We start from the raw sequence: 17163 nt of genomic DNA, 5'->3' as shown, positions 1-17163 counted from the left end.
CGGGCCTCTTGCAGACTCTTTACGTTCTTAAGAGAGAGAGAGAGAGAGAGAGAGAGAGAATAATTTGTATAGATTCTTGTGATCTTTCTATCTGACTTGTTTGAATATGTATGAAATAATTAAGCTGGTAAGCGGCTGACGAAAAATAACAAAACGAGGAAAACTTGCTCCATTGCCCACCTTTCATTCAAGAATCAAGACTAATCCCTCAATAACGCGAAGTACAATTAAGGAACTTTCCATTACAGCATACCTCATCTTATAGGTACCCTTAATTAGATAGCTGATCGAACTGGAGCATACCAGCAGTAACCACTATTAGACAACTTACCCATTGTGGTCCATTGCATTTTAGCTCCAAATTTTGATCAGTGTTCTGCCCCTCCTTTAAGAATAGTGGTGGTTCAGGTCTTGTTGAAACGTTTGAGTAAGATATGTTGAAGATGAATCAGTAATTGACCTCCACATTCAAACTATTGAAAAGTAAGAAAGTCAAGGCCCGAAAACCATGAAGACAAATCTGATTTATTCAAAGAACTACCTACAATGTGCACTTACCAAATCATTACCAAGTAGAGGAGTTTAAGCTGCACTCAAAGCAAACTATAGCGAGCAACTGAAGAGTCGGAGAACAAGTCAGTCACACGTGCACTCTAAGCAGTCTAATAAACACCTGAACAGTCAAAGAATTTAATTACTCAGCATCGTCTGTAAAAGAATGAATCGTGCGCCTGCAGAGAGGCACCTACAAGAAACGAGCCTCGCCGATTGGTCAGTCACTGTGAGCCACATCTCTGATGATCAATTGACCAATTCATAATATCATACCGACCCAACAGAACGAGAGTGGAGTCCGGAGAGAGGATCTCCCCCCACATTATGTACCGGGGGACGACCGACACCATCGTACTTAAAAAAAAAAATATATAAGTCAGTATAATTCAGTATATCTATTTTGAGGAACTATGTGTCTGTCAGTGCGGTCAACAATGCCAAATATGGCATGGGCGGGCTTAGATGAAAAAGAAATCATTTATAAAGTAGTCGTCGACCGTGACGGACGTCCGTCCCCTCTGCTGTGAGCGGCGGTACCAAGCTCACTGATACATTTACCGCAGAGCAGCAGGCGTAACAGCCTTCATTGAGAATAATTCCATGGCATGTGTTATATACATGTGACTTATTAACTTTGGGTGATTTAGAGAGAGAGAGAGAGAGAGAGAGAGAGAGAGATGTAGATAGATATAGATAGATAGATATAGTTCGTTAGATAGATTGATAGATGTAGATAGGTATATGTAGATAGACAGATATAGATAGATAGATGTAGATAGATAGATAGATATATACAGATGGATAGATAGACGTAGATGGATAGATATAGATAGATAGATATAGATGTATAGATAGATAGATGTAGATAGATAGATATAGATAGATAGACAGATGGATAGGCTGAAGTATTGAAATCTACACTCTTTATAGAAAGGTTACGAGGAGACCTGATCGAAGTTTATAAATGGATGAAGGGCTTTAATAATTAAAGGGGATGTCAATAGGGTTTTGGGTGTTAAAGAACCAGGAAGGATGTACGTAGCAATGGATTTAAGTTTGATATATTAAGATTCAACAAAGACATTGGCAAGAATTGGTTTACCAATATAGGGTGGTGGATGAATGGAATAGACTTGGCAGTCATGTTAATTAATTCTTATGTGGGTGCTAATACCATACATACATATTCAAGAAGGGACTGGATAAAGTCATGGATAGTGTCGAGGTAATTAAGGTGGGGTTAGGATTACAGGACCTGCCTTAATTGTGTAGGCCAGCTGGCCTCTTGCAGACTCTTTACGTTCTAAGGTTCTTATGAGAGAGAGAGAGAGAGAGAGAGAGAGAGAGAGAGAGAGAGAGAGAGAGAGAGAGAAAATAATTTGTATAGGTTCTTGTGATCTTTCTCTTCTCTTCGAGTTGAACCATGTTTTAGCATGACACGTACAGACTGACTTCCTTAAATATGTTTCAACTTTTCATTAATTATAGCATATACCTCATCTATAATTAGGTACCCTTAATCAGAGATAGCTGAACTAGAGCATACCAGCAGTAACCACTATATATATTAGTCGACCAACCAAACCTGGAAAACTCTCTCTCGCTCTCTCTCTCTCTCTCTCTCTCTCTCTCTCTCTATATATATATATATATATATATATATATATATATATTAGGGCATCGCATGTTAATAGCAGGCATCTATATGTGGAATACTTCGATCTATTGTGGGGAGGTAAAAATGATGTGGGTGGATACCATTTCAAAATTTGAATTTAAAAGTAATTTTGAAGGTCATCAAGGTCACTGTGGTTCAAAATTTGTTTTTTGACTTTTTTTTTATGGTAGGGTCTATATTCTGTAATTGAAGCAGCTTATAAAATGACATTGTTTTATCTATTGCAAGTGAATTTAAGGTTTAGTGTTTTAAAGTGTTGAAATCCACAGTTAAATAAAATATTTTTACTGAATGAAGAAGTTGGGGAAGATGTATCAGAGAAGCAGCTAGGGCTCCCATTTTGGGGGGAAATTACACTAGATTGGGAAATTTCATCAATAATTGATGAAATTTTCCCCCAAAATTATTTTAGTAACAAATCTAGGGAAAGTGGTACTTTGGGGAAATCTTTGATCAGAATTAGAAAAAAATCGAAATATTTTATGATCTATACACACCATATTATTCCTGTAGGCCTATCCTTTGACTGCTTTGGCTTCCCCTCGTCTTAAAATAGTTGATAATATATGATTTGGAGTACAGCAGTCAAACCTTTCATTCTAGTGCCTTTCAAGTTAGGCCTATCACTCCTCAATTAAATTATTCAGGGTTACACAGATAAAATGTGTCATACTGTCATTACAAGTCAATAAATTAAGGGTTGATGTACCTACCTGTAGGCTACACCCATTCTGTGATGATGATGATAGTCAGTGGAAATAAGGCCAGTATTTGATTTATTTTTCTTACCAAAGCATATAGTTAATCTATGTGTTACACCCATTCAGTAATGGATGAAGATGATAGTGGAAATAAGGCCAGGATTTTTTTTTTCTTACCAAAGCATATAGTTAATCTATATGTTACACCCATTATGTCATGGATGCAGATGATAGTCATTGGAAATAAGGCCAGGGTTTTAGTTTTTTCTTGCCAAAGAATAATGCCAAATTATCAAACACTATAATTTCATGCCTAGGTAATGTTTAATTACAATGTTTTTATATATTTCTCACTTTTTTTAAATTTAGGCATAATATGTAAGCTGTTGCTATATATCATAGTACTGTCCATTCTCTAGTGTCCAAATAGGCATAATATTTGCTATATTTTCAAAGTATTCTGGTTAATCTGGTATATAGTTTTGCTAAAAGAAGTCACTGATATGTTGAAATAGAAATTTATATTTTTGCGCAAACATATTTATTTCAGTGTTCCTAGGTAGTTACATTATAAAAATATAAACACTTTATGCATTTTAGGATACATAGTAGCAGGAATAACAAGTAAAAAGAGCTGGCACACTTAAGGCAGTGTTGTATAATTCTGGGGAAATTGTGAGAAGTGTGCCTCATGTTTCATTAGCAACCAAAGCCATTGCACCATTTCATGTGGTCACTGGTCTCCTCACTGCTGAGGATCGAGGCAAACAATATATCATAGCTAATGCTAAACAACGATTTATTGATGGATATGTAGCTACAGTTCCATGCTGCTCTCAGAAGGCACCACTCATTTTTTTCTTCAGATATGTACAAAGTAGCCATTTCCACACAGCAGTGTGTGCAGAAATTTATCAATTGCTGACAAAAAAACTGTTGCAGCGATTACTGAATGCTGTCACTGCAGGTCGATCAGTGGAAATGGAATCTATATTCTCAAGCATGAGCTGTCCCCTGTCCTTGGCCAAGCCTGGAGGTTAGATGAACTCAACACCAAAGGCAGACCTTGTCAGTATACTTTGATGTCTGGAATAAGTGTACCCACAGAGGTTTCAGATGTTGACATGAAGACCTGTGTGCTGATTGATGAACATGCACTTATCCAGACACTAGGAAAGCCTCATGGGTGCCAAACATTTGGTGACTATGCTGAGGTCTTTATACACAATGTGACACCAAATTGGAGAACACATAACGAGAGTTGATGTAGTGTTTGACCACTGCATTGGAAAGGAATCAATCAAGACTGCTACTCGATCAAAGCGAGTGGGTAAGAGGAAACTTGATTCGCAAGACCACTGATGGCCCAGATGTTCCACTTCTTCAGGTCTGGAGTAGTTTCATTGCCTTGGAAGAGAACAAACTTTGATCAATGTTCTGCCCCTCCTTTAGAATTGTGGTGGATCTTGTTTTGCTGAAATGTTTGAGTAAGATATGTTGGAGTTGAATAAGTAATTGACCTCCACATTCAAACTACTCAAGAGTAAGAAAATCAAGGTCCAGAAACCATGAAGATAAATTCTGTTTATTCAAAGAACCACCTACAATGTGCGCTTACCCAATTCATTAGCAAGTACAGGAGTTAGGCTGGGGAGGGAAATTGTAAAATGATGATTGCAGACTTTTTCCAACGAAAAGGGGTACAAATTGGATATGCTAGCATGTGGGAGACAGTTTCTGAAATCTAAATAATGAATTCACTGGAAACATTATTCTTTATTGAAGCATAATAGAGCATGTAGTCCGGTGACACGTAGTATCAGCTTCTTGCATGGCGAGCATACACTAAATACAAAAAGTTCCTTTGCTACCTAAAAGCATTTACCTTGGTGAGACTTATAATTTCACAATGAAATACTTTGACAATCGAGATTAGTAGACCATGCACTGTTTTCGCCCATTAAACAAGCAGATTCCCTTAATACAATACAAAAACTCATTATGTAAAGACTCTTAAGAATTATATTCCTCATATCCACAGGATGCTATTACTGCCACAGTTCAGTATTCTACAAGATCAAAGGAGAAACAATTATGTTTTCTTTATATATATATATATATATATATATATATATATATATATATATATATATATATATATATATATATATATATATATATATATATATATATATATATATAATGCAGAGTGGAGTCGTCGGCGTATGAGTGGACAGGACAGTTTGTTATGGAAAGAAGATCATTGATGAATAACAGGAAGAGAGTGGGTGATAGGACAGAGCCCTGTGGAACACCACTGTTGATAGGTTTAGAGGAAGAACAGTGACCGTCTACCACCGCAGAGGTAGAACGGCCGGAAAGGAAACTGGAGGTAAAGGTACAGAGAGAGGGATAGAATCCGAAAGAGGGCAGTTTAGAAAGCAAAGACTTGTTCCACTCTATCGAAAGCTTTCCATATGTCTACCGCAACAGAGAAAGTTTCACCGAAACGGCTAAGAGAGGATGACCAAGAGTCAGTTAAGAGAGCAAGAAGATCGCCAGTAGAACGCCCCTTGCGGAACCCATACTGGCGATCAGATAGAAGGTTAGATGTGTAAAGGTGCTTTTGAATCTTCCGGTTAAGGATTGATTCAAAAGCTTTAGATAGACAGGAAAGTAAAGCTATAGGGCGGTAGTTTGAGGGATTGGAACGGTCACCCTTCTTAGGCACAGGCTGTACAAAGGCATACTTCCAGCAGGAAGGAAAGGTAGATGTTGATAGACAGAGACGAAAGAGTTTGACCAGGCAGGGTGTCAGCACGGAAGCACAGTTTTAAGGACAATATGAGGCACTCCATCAGGTCCATAAACCTTCTGAGAGTTGAGGCCAGACAGGGCATAGAAAACATCATTTGGAAGAATCTTAATAACAGGCATGAAGGAGTCAGAGGGGGGATGAGTAGGAGGAATATGCTCAGAATCGTCCAAGGTGGAGTTCTTACAGAAAGTTTGAGCGAAGAGTTCAGCCTTAGAGACAGATGAGACGGCAGTGCTGCCGTCAGCGTTAAGGAGAGGAGGGAAAGAGGAAGAAGTGAAACTGGAGGAGATATTTTTGGCTAGATGCCAGAAGTCACGGGAAGAATTAGAAGAAGCAAGGTGTTGACATTTTCTGTTGATAAAAGAAGTTTTGGAAAGTCGGAGAATAGATTTGGCACGATTCCGGGCTGAAATGTAAAGGTCATAGTTAGCAGGAGTTCGAAGGCTCTGGAACCTTTTGTGAGCTGCCTCTCTATCTTTAATAGCACGAGAACAAGCATGATTAAACCAAGGCTTTTTAGCATGAAGAGTAGAAACGAACGTGGAACGTATGCCTCCATTCCAGAGACAATCACCTCTGAGATGCGCTGGGCACACACAGAGGGGTCTCTCTCCTGGAAGCAGTAATCATTCCACTGGAAATCGGAAAAGTACATCCTCAGGTCGTCCCACCGAGCTGAAGCAAAATGCCAGAAGCATCGCCTCTTCGGTGGGTCCAGAGGATGTACAGGAGCGATAGGACAGGAAACATAAATAGGTTATGATCGGAGGAGCCCAACGGAGAGAACAGTTTGACAGAGTAAGCAGAAGGATTAGAGGTAAGGAAGAGGTCTAGAATGTTGGGCCTGTCTCCAAACTTCACACATTCATTTAACCAGAGAAATGTTGCAACATAAATAACAATGACCATCCTTGCAGATAATGATGTTTTCCTACCAGTAAATAATTGCGGTAATGAAGACAGCATAGATAAAGTTCAGGAAATGTTAGTGTGGGCGTCAACAAATGCCTTAACTCAACAATTTCTGCACCAAATAAAGTTATCTCATACACCAGAGTAGGAAAACGGGGAAAAAAGTAAGCTTAAGATGTTAACGGGGATAATATTACAGAGGTTAATGTCAATCGTGATCGTCATTCACTTTTCTTACTATGATAAAAAGTAATAAGAATTTGTAATTAAAACCATGTTGTGGGTTTCTCTATCCCAATTATAAAATCTAGAATTTTATGCCATGGTAGTTGCAAGGAATTTCTGATGTTAATATAAAACTGTGACAGTGACAACAAAAAAATGGTAAAGAACTTATTATTTTTAAGTTAAAGAAGAATGACTATCTCATATATTATTCACTTATAAAGGTCTGGGAAAGCATTTATAAATTATTGTATAATATACGTAGCACCATGGCCGACAGAGCGAGGGAGAGGACGGGGCGAGGGAGAGGACGGAGCGAGAGATGACCAAGGTTGATGACGTCACGGCCCATCGCTCAGGTCTTCTATATAGGCCATGCCCAGGCCCGTCATGGCGCAGGCGATTTTTTCTATAGTGGCGCCAGTTATGCTTGGCTCATGCTGCCCCCCGGAACTCATTTTTTATTCACTTGGACGGTCTCATCTAGAGTCCGGGCTGATGGGTGGTCTTCCGGGCAGCATTTGTGTAGTCTTAGGCTACTCGGCGGTGACTGAAAACTCCCAGGTGGTAGCGTGAGGACTCGAATCGACGTTGTCCATGGCGTGATGAATGCGGGCCCCGCACGTTAACCACTCAACTACCGCCTACCCGTAAATAAGAGAGAGAGAGAGAGAGAGAGAGAGAGAGAGAGAGAGAGAGAGAGAGAGAGAGAGAGAGAGAAAGGGGGGGGGGGGCGAGCTCCTCTGAGGAGAGTGATGGGGATATGTGGCAATAGCGCGGCTCAGGGGAGCCGTGCCTAATGGCTCAAGTTAGATTTGATTGACTATTGTCCACAGGGCACAGTACAGGCTATAAGCCACGCAGAGGACACGAACACAGCCTTGATTGACGTTGTTGAGTCTTTTAGTTGTGAATTTTCTTTTTTCTTCTGGTCCAGATTTTTGTGATATCATTTTTTCTGTATTCAATTTTTTTATATAAAAAAACAGTATTATATTAGCTATTAAGTGTCATTTCATATTCTCTTTTTATCTTCCACAATTTCCCTCTCTAACCCTCTTTCTTCAATTTCTCCTCTCCCTTATATTCTCTTTCCTTCTCATGTATTTTTCTATCAATAATCCTCACTGTCTTCCTTTTATTTTCTACCACCTTATCTTACCCTCCATTACTTTGTCTACCTTATTTATCTTCTTCCCTTCCTTACGTTTCTTTAAATCATAACTTGTTTTATAATCTCTTCAAGGGGCCATTGCAGACCCAAGCCCACACATCATGTATCACACGTTTATTTCCTCCCTCCAGTCATTCTATGCCATATATTCATAGCCTTATATTGTTAAACCTCTCTGCGCCTCAGTTCACCTATTTGAAAAGCCTCTCGTGAAAGTTCCTGGGCTTGTCATGAGTAGTTATATTTGTGCCATACACGATCACTTTTTGCGTGCAGGGATTCGAACACAGTGGGAGCGGAAAGTGATTCGCTATGTCATCCCCATGTTATAGTCTATGGGATGACATACACGATCACTTTTTGCGTGCAGGGGTTCGAACGCGGTGGGAGCGGAAAGTGATTCGCTATGGCCGGTCCGGTCTATGGATGACATAGGCGCTCAAGTCCGTCCCGCGTCCCGCTCGCTTCCCTGCTGGCCGCCTCGGCCCGGCGGTGGACCCTAGGGAAGGCTCACGATTGCGTGCAGGAATTCGAACGCGGTGGGAGCGGAAAGTGATTCGCTATGTCATCCATAGGATTTACCATGGGGTTGCCAAGGCGACTCACAATTGAGCCGACGGAATCGGACGTGGTGTCCCAACACCTGGCAGAGGCGGCATGTCCTTCAGGTCCACCACGCTCTCCGGCGGTAGCATGTCCAGGGAGGTTTACCGCGGGAAGTGTGACAGCATGTGGATAGTTTTAAGTCACTCGGCGATGACTGAAAAATCAGAGGTGGTAGCGTGGGGATTCGAACCCGCGTCATCCATCTCGCGGTGAATGTAGGTCCACGACGCTACCAATCCAGCCACCGCGTACCCTGAGTTTCAAGGGCGTGTGCTGATGTGAGGAGGAAGTGATGTCATGCTGAGACGCTATACTTAACAAGCAAAGAGGATACAGAACCAAAACCAGATACATTTTTATAATTTTTATTTAAACACACAAAAACGCATACAATGTAGACGGATACAACTCGGAAACTTTTTTATAATTTTTATTTAAACACACAAAAACGCTTCTTAGTAATTGTATACAAACACGCAAATTAAATGGTTGCAACTCGTTTCTTTTTCATTTGAGATGGAGGTAAGGGTGCAGACGATGGATTGAAGGTTGATTTTTCTTCCTTTGACGGATGCTTATCATCCTTTGTATAGTAACTGTATCTTTTTATTTTTGGGGAAGATGATGTATAAGTAACCGCACACATGTTAAACATAGAGTTTGAGGTGAAACATATACGTTAAGCACACAAAAAACAAATTTATGCTAAGAAAAGGAGAGAGAAAAAGAGGAGAAAAGGAGAGGAAGAGAGAAGAGAAAAGGAGAAAGAGAAGATAAAAGGAGAAAGAGAGGATAAAAGGAGAGAGAGAAAGAGAAGAAGGGAGAGAGAGAAAAAGAGGAGAAAAGGAGAGGAAGAAAAGGAGAGAGAGAGAGAGAGAGAGAGAGAGAGAGAGAGAGAGAGAGAGAGAGAGAGAGAGAGAGAGAGAGAGAGAGAGAGAGAGAGAGAGAGAGAGAGAGAGAGAGAGAGAGAGAGAGAGAGAGAGAGAGAGAGAGAGATGTTGGCGACCTCACCCACAATTTTGTCCTGCGCCATCGAGCCGACGTTGTTGCTGTGACGGAAACGTGGCTCACTGAGGAGGTGGAGCCAACGTTTGGCAAAATCCCAGGTTATTCCCACTGGGTGAGGAAGGACAGGGAGAACAGAGCAGGCGGAGGCGTGGCTGCCTGCTTTAAGGACTCCCTAAATATACAGAAGCTCGAGGTGACGCTGCCTCACCAAACGGAAGCTCTATTTTTCAGGGTGGCACTGACGGACAACAGTGGTCTCCTCCTCTGTGTCATGTTCCGCCCCCCTAGGCAAGGGCGGACTCCTCTGGATTGCCTGACGGAGGAGCTCAACACCCTGCTCCTGCGTCACCAGTGTTCCCACGTGATGGTGGTGGGAGATCTAAACTTCCACCTGGAGCAGGGAGCCTTCGATAACTTACTGACGGTGCAGGGTCTGGTAAACCACGTAACCTTCCCCACACATGAGCGAGGAGGGCTAGGCATGGTAATAATGAAGGGTAATAATGAGGAGGGCAAGGCATGGTAATAATGAAGCACTGCAGGGTCGCTTTAATCGGAAACAGATCATCAGGGAGTACTTTTGAGAGTCCTGAGCCTATGCAAGAGAATGAACAGCTAGGTGAGCTGCATGCTGGCTGCCTGGACCGGGATTCGAAAACTGGCCCACTGAGTAGTAGCCAGGCACGCTGACCACTACACCACAGAGGCAATCAAGGGTTAATGCAAATTATCTGTGTGTAGCAGTATGTGTATATCTGTGTATATAAAAACATTTCTCGGAATGTAAGATAGAAGTTTTATGTATGGACAATCTTGTTTTGTGACATTAAAACACTAACATTTTTCTTTCTAAATTATGCTTCTTTAGATCATGTGGAAGGCATTCGGACTGTATACAATACTTTTCTAGACACCAACTACCTAGTCTCTGATGGGCTGAGAAATTTAGAAATAGGCTATCCAGTTATGGAATATTTGCATTCGTTGCCCCAAATGATCTCACTAGTCACTTCTCTCACAGTTAACTTTAACTATTTTGCAATGTCATTGATTAGAAAGGAAAGATTTGAAGGTTATTCAGCAAAGGCACACTAACCACATAAACTTAAACTGTGATAAGTTTATCTGAAAAGCAGTTATGAAAATGGTCCGAGTTTTGAATACATTGCATCATTAATGAACCTCTTTATGGTCTAGAATAAATAAAATGAAATAAAAACAATTACACCGTGTTCTTTTATTTGGTATTATACACATTCCTATTTTTAGTTGTTGTTGAAGGAGAAGGATCTTCAGGTGTTCTGCCTCTTCCCTCAAGTTCAGCACCTTCACCTGCTCTGCTGCTCTCTCTCTCTCTCTCTCTCTCTCTCTCTCTCTCTCTCTCTCTCTCATCCTTGCTGCACCTGAAGCAGCTTCACGGCTTCAGCGGTTCGCTCCCTCTCGCATTCTTGTTGCACTATCACCATTTTTAACTGCTCGGCCAGCAACTCGGTTTGAGCTGTTGTTGTTGATGGCTGAGTATCGCAAAACTTTCGTTTTCTGTTGGGCTTCCTCAAAGTTTCTTGGGAATACAAACTCTGCTAGTGTCAAGGATGAAGTAGATTAATGCAAATTATCTATGTGTGTGGCAGCAACATGGGTATGAGTATCCTTATGCAGCATATCTTAAAATGTTCATTCTAACGACATGAATAATGTAAAGTCGTGCTACAAAGTGCTGAAACAGTTTGCAATGACCTTTGTTCAAATAATACATATTATTATTCAAAGAGAAGGGATGTCTAGGAGTAATTTTGTTATTGATACACAAAATATGATATTGAGAAAGGAAATCAACTCATTAGAGTGCAAGTCTTTACCTTATGACAATATATTAAGCAGCTCTGCTGAAACATTTTGATGAGGTTTTTATTCAAGACATTACGGAAAAATCTACGGTAGAATGTAAGAGAATACGAGACATAAAAAAAGACTCGATGGTGCAAAAATACTGAAGTCTGACTCAGCTATGAAGTTCGTTTTTGGGGAGGAGCGCGCGGGGATATCCTCGCCACAGCTTTGCCAAACATACCCTTGAAGGTGGAAACACAGGTCGGTGTTGCCAGACGCTTCCATCCCTCACATCAACTATTTCTAAAGGCCGAAGAGATCAGTCGGGTTCTCATGAGTGTCTTTCAGTTTCACGGTACAGAAGAAGGGTCACACTGCCACCAGGGTCATAAAGCTATCCTTGAACATGTCCAGAATTTCTGGGAAAGCCTTGTCAAATATGTTTGGCAGCGGAAATATTTAGGAATATGACCATTGGTATTGTTGAGAACTGGCAACATCAGAAGAGCAACGTTGCCATGTGTTAAGGAATTTATACAGTTCATTGTTGTTATCCTGAAGCGCAACACATTCAAAGCACTATATAGCCTTATTTAATATATACTGAATATTTAACACACAACTTTTAATAGTGAATATCTGATAAATGAGTGTGTGACGTATTGGGGGTGATGTGGCAGAGCTGGGGTGAGGCGCGGGACCCCACCCAAACGGACATATTTGAGGTCCGTATTATCTGACTCTTCAGACTCACATAAATTAATTTAAGTGGCCAAAAAGGTAATCAGTCGGGTTCTTATGAGTTGTATTTTAGGTTCACGGTACAGAGGAAGAGTCAGACTACCACCAGGGCCATAAAACTACCCCATGCAATGCACACAACGCCTATGAAAACCGTGACTAATGAGTGTGCCTGGGACTCGAAATGCTAAAGAATACGACCCGTGTCAGACTATACAAGGTCTATACATATGTTTGGCGGCCGACCTGCAGCTGATGGTCTCCAGGGTTACGGTCAGCGCTTCACCCCCAGCTGGTCTTCCAGGTAGATGTCGTATTCCTGCCTGAGCTTCACGTCCCTCGGCCCCCACTTGTGGGAGGCGGCGAAGACGTTGGTGAGGGTGTGCATCAGCTGCCCCGACGCCTTGTACCTGCGGACCACCTCCACCAGGAACAGCACGGGCACCAGCAGCACCGGCACCAGGGACAACACCACGCCCACCGCTGCCAGGGAGGGACGCGTGGGGCTAGAGAGTGACTTTGTGGTGAGGTAAATGTTTAGATGTGATGTTGTAGGCTACTCTCTCTCTCTCTCTCTCTCTCTCTCTCTCTCTCTCTCTCTCAGTCTAGCCCAACCTACGGTTGGGTGAAGACGTGTGGCTGCTTGCCCTTTGCGGCAGTTCATCCTTGCCGACATGGAGTACTCTGGCCCCGGCACTGTTGCTGACGTGCAGATGGATCTTGCACTCAGTGACGACGAGGACGTAAGCGTGGGACACTGGCCACTTCTACCCTCATCAGTGACAAGTGATTCTGTTGCCGCTGCTTTCAAACCTGACGGCTCCCGCCTTGCCAACCCGGGCAAGCGGTCTATGGGTGACACAACAGACAGTGAGACACACTTACCCGCTACCGAGACATCAAAACATAGGGAACCCTCCACATCCCCTTCTCTGCTGCCGCCGCATCTTCAACGCACCTCTGCTGCTGCTCCTATCAAACCTGCCCTCCCAGCATTTGCTCCCCGTGCTGATTACGTGAAGCTTGCTTTTAGGGAGCGTTTACCAGTGGAGACTAACCTTCGTTGGCTTGCGGAGGTCAAGAAAACATTCCAGCTTGAGCGGGATATCGCCGAGGTGAAGATGGCATCTGTGACATTCGTCTTCATTGCAAGGTGCCGCCAGGACATCGTGGAGCGAGTAGCAAAGGGTGAGTTTGTCTCTGTCATTCTTGATGTGCAAGACTCCCCTGAGAGGCCCAGGAAATATCCTAACTATCTGATAACTCGGTACCCTGTCGGTGTTGATCCCTCCCTCGCCCTGGAACTCCCTGGTGTTCACTCTGCCCGACGTTTTCGTCAAGACGGTTTACCTATCAACCGCATTGCTGTCTCTTGGAGCCTGACTGATCCGCCTCCCTCCAGCTTTTCCTTCGGTTTCCTCCCCTGCCTCCCCGACTGTGACATCCGCAGGATTAGTGACGACCGTCCATTGTGTTTCCGATGTTGGGAATTCGGCCACATCTCCCGCTACTGCAGTGCATCAGAAAAATGTGCTTGGTGAGCTAGTAATCACGACTCTCGCACCTGCTCACACCGCGTCGCTCCTCCGCCGCCTCCTGTCTCACCTTCAGCCACCGCAGCCACCGAACAACTCGAGCTGCCCGCATCTACGAACATCAACTGGAAGTGTCCTCGGTGTAACAAGCAGGGAGTTAATGTATGTATTGCAAGGCCGTATCAAGCGCTCGGCGAGGCAACCAGCAGCCTCGCCTCCTCCTCCTCCGCCAGCCTCGTTGCCTCAAACCCCGCAATATGAAGATTCTGTCTCCTCGGAGCCAACACAGATTCGTGAGCTTCGTGAGGCTGTTGCTGCTCTAACGACTCGTTGCAACTCACTCGCAGAGCGGTGTGATGCACTCCAGACTAGCCTTGTTGATCTCGCCGCCAAACAAGCCTCCACAGACACCACACTCACCACACTTGTTGAAGGGCAGCAGGCAATGATTGCTAAGGTCACCACACTTACCGAGATGTTTGACGCCATCGTTTCCCACCTAGAGAAGAAGGATATGGAGTCGTCGACACCTTCCTCCCCCCTGGACGGGGCACAGCGTGTTTGTGCGCGCCCCACAACCTCTTCCACGTCTGGCTTCCGCGTACCGAAGGGTAGAATTCGCACGTAATATTGAGCTTCATGTCATCTCCTGGAACGCCTGCGGTTTAAGAGATCTGGCAAGACTCTCAGCTTTGAAGGGATATGTTAACAAGCACTCCCCGACAGTCATATTCATTCAGGAGGCATTTGTTGGTCCTCTTTTTGGGGACAGACAAGCTCCCTCACTTACTGGCTACGTTTCTTACGCCACCCAGTTCAAAACGGTCTCGTCACATATGTACACTCCTCAGTACCACACCAGCTGCTTCGTACCTCCGTTGAAGCAGACATGACCTTTCAACTCCTGGAGGTAGCGATGGGACACGGCAAGATTCGTTTATGTAATGTCTATTCTGCCCCGGGAAGAATAAACTTGGCGGCCTTGCCCCTTCCAACACTCAGTGGCATTGTGTACATGGGTGATTTTAATGCCCGCCATCCTGAACTTGGTGACTCTTCTCCAGCTCCGAACCGGAATGGGCCTCGACTCTTTGATTTCGTCAGACGATATCGACTCACACGATGGGATACTGGCGGCGCCACCCACTCCCGTGGAGGTACCCTGGACCACATCTTTACGTCAGGACTGGTAGCTCCACGTGTCAAGTGTTTCTCCATCCCCGTGCTGTTCTCCGACCACGTTGCTCTGGGCCTCCGATACTCCGTACCAGCAACACCCCCTCCCTCTCACGCCCGCACCCGCATCCAGATACCTCCAAAATACTGTCCAACATACATCTCCTACTTGACTACTATGCTAGAGAGAGAGAGAGAGAGAGAGAGAGAGAGAGAGAGAGAGAGAGAGAGAGAGAGAACACTCTGAACTCCTTAGGAAATGAGTGACTCCGATTCTCCGACTCCGACCCCGACTCCGACCCCGACTCTACAGCTCTGCACCAGACTTACCCGTTTCCTTGGTGCCGAAGACGTAGTCGCCGTAGGAGAGCACGGTGGCCTGCGTCTGGCTGTACACGAGGACGCCGGCGAGGAACAGCGGGTTGACCAGCAGCCAGCTCGCCTTCCACAGCACCCCCGTGGAGCGGCCCAGCATGAAGTGTATGTCGGCAGCGAGGCGGCGCAGCCCGTACACCCAGGCCACGCCCGCCACCTCCAGCGTCACCAGCAGCAGGACGGACAGGTTCTGAAACGACATTACCAGCCGTGCAAGGGTAATGCTGCTGCCGATGCTAATGATAATAATATTGCTGGTGCTGCTCCGACTGCTGCTTCTGCTACTACTACTATTACTATTACTACTGCTATGTGGGGTTCTTGAAAAAGGTCTGGACTTCTGAAGATCTCGATGTACACAGCAATATAAATATATAATAAATTATCTGAGAATTGAGTTCTCAGACTCACAGCCCCCTTCTAGTCACTTATTTTTGACCAATCACACCCTCATAGGATAAGCAAAGACCAGATGAACCTGCTCTTAAGTTTATTTAACTCAACAAGGAAAACTCGCTGGAAATAATGAATATTAATTAATTCCAGGCATACAGCCACATAGATAACTGGATTAAATTATCCTAGGCAAGAACTGTACTTAACTACGTGGATGGGCGCGCCAGAAGCCCGCCTGGATGCCACGTGGTCCGTCCGCCCAACGTTAGAGTCCTCCAGCCGCTTCTCGTAACCTTCTAAGGTGCTCCACACAGCAAACACGCCTCTCGTAACCTCCCAAGCGCTTTCCTCGCCTGAAATACACAGTCAAACTGACTTGTGGATACGGCAGGGCAGGAAAGACCGCCACGAACACACGTGGCGCGGGAGTAAGGGAAAGGACGTCCTGGCGGGGGTGGTTCAGAAACGGAAGAGAAGGTGCGCCGCCGATCCACGGTCACTCCAGCTGCCCCGGACCGCGGTCAAGATGCCAGCACTCTCCACAACTGACATTTCTTGTTCTGCGTAACACTTAACCAATGCCCTGACGGCTATGGGATATTATTTATTAATAATCTAACACCATGCACAAAGTAATAGTGGGTCATGTATCCCACGAATATTTCAGCACTGGCAGCAATAGGCGATAATATGATTTGAATAAGCTCCGCTCACTCTTGTGCACTGACCCGTTGAAAAGTAAGAATAATGGAATCTTCCGCGGGAGAGGAATTCCACGGAATATTCCACTCTCGTCTATTCTTGGAATGAGGAATTCATGACATTTCGCCCCCCCTCTAAGAAAACTTTTGTCTGTAGGTGCAGGTGTAGGGCATGTTACCAGTGTTGGCAGCGTAGCACGTAAAAACTTTTCTCGAAAGACAAAAGTTTTTACGTGCTACGCTGCCAACACTGGTAACATGCCCTACAGCTGCACCTACAGAACTAGCATGTTCTTGACAGTACGTTCCCACACTTTTCACACACCCTCTCATACTGTGGTGTATGTCAGTTAACCTCTGCTCAGGGAAATGACGGTTCGCCTGTGAGTGAAAAACCTCAACATTTACGTTAATACTCAAACTAGAGAGAAAACTCTCTAACTAGGCGCCATTACCTGTTAGAGCGGGCTTGGTGAACTTCGCCACAATTATTCACAATATGTAAGTGGTGTTATGTATGTATACACAGTGTTTGTGGGACAGATGTGGATCAGAGGTAGGTAGGTGTAAAATGGTGTAACTTATCGTATAAATTCCTGGCTATCTGCCTAATTTTCCTACATTATCACACCATGCCATACCATGCAACTTAAATTTTAAGCATGCCGCAAAACTCTCGGGCCAACCAGCTTTTTCAGGGTTACATTTACGACTCCACTACCTAAGGTTTAT

The 17163-nt window shown here is 44.0% G+C and overlaps 2 protein-coding genes across 2 annotated transcripts in view; one reads left to right on the top strand and one right to left on the bottom strand.

The window, feature by feature from the left end:
* The window catches only part of LOC126994864 (ankyrin-3-like), a 33933-nt gene extending 23566 nt beyond the window's left edge, over nt 1–10367 (top strand). Inside the window, exons 5-6 of the mRNA XM_050854124.1 lie at nt 9966–10038; nt 10293–10367. Of these exons, the coding sequence (XP_050710081.1) occupies nt 9966–10038; nt 10293–10367 (148 nt within the window). The remainder of the gene's footprint in view (nt 1–9965; nt 10039–10292) is intronic.
* Nucleotides 9778–16140, bottom strand: LOC126994861 (sodium- and chloride-dependent glycine transporter 2-like). Its single transcript, XM_050854121.1, has 2 exons — nt 15290–16140; nt 9778–12731 (listed from the first exon to the last, which is right to left on the bottom strand). The coding sequence occupies exons 1-2, from the start codon at nt 15534–15536 to the stop codon at nt 12523–12525; spliced, it is 456 nt and encodes a 151-aa protein (XP_050710078.1). The 5' UTR covers nt 15537–16140; the 3' UTR covers nt 9778–12522.
* Between the last annotated feature and the right edge of the window lie 1023 nt (nt 16141–17163).

Source organism: Eriocheir sinensis, unplaced genomic scaffold (assembly GCF_024679095.1).
Source record: "Eriocheir sinensis breed Jianghai 21 unplaced genomic scaffold, ASM2467909v1 Scaffold9, whole genome shotgun sequence".
Classification (NCBI taxonomy): Eukaryota; Metazoa; Arthropoda; class Malacostraca; order Decapoda; family Varunidae; genus Eriocheir; species Eriocheir sinensis.
Note: the sequence above shows the minus strand (reverse complement) of the source record. Positions and strands in the feature narration are given on the sequence as shown.

What these genes read in the sequence shown, in the direction of transcription:
- LOC126994861 (XM_050854121.1), bottom strand. Translation starts at nt 15,536, where the DNA reads ATGTCGTTTCAGAACCTGTCCGTCCTGCTGCTGGTGACGCTGGAGGTG. An exon ending in CTTCGGCACCAAGGAAACGG is followed by an intron (nt 12,732 to 15,289) that starts GTAAGTCTGGTG and finishes CCTCCCTGGCAG; the next exon opens with CGGTGGGCGTGGTGTTGTCC.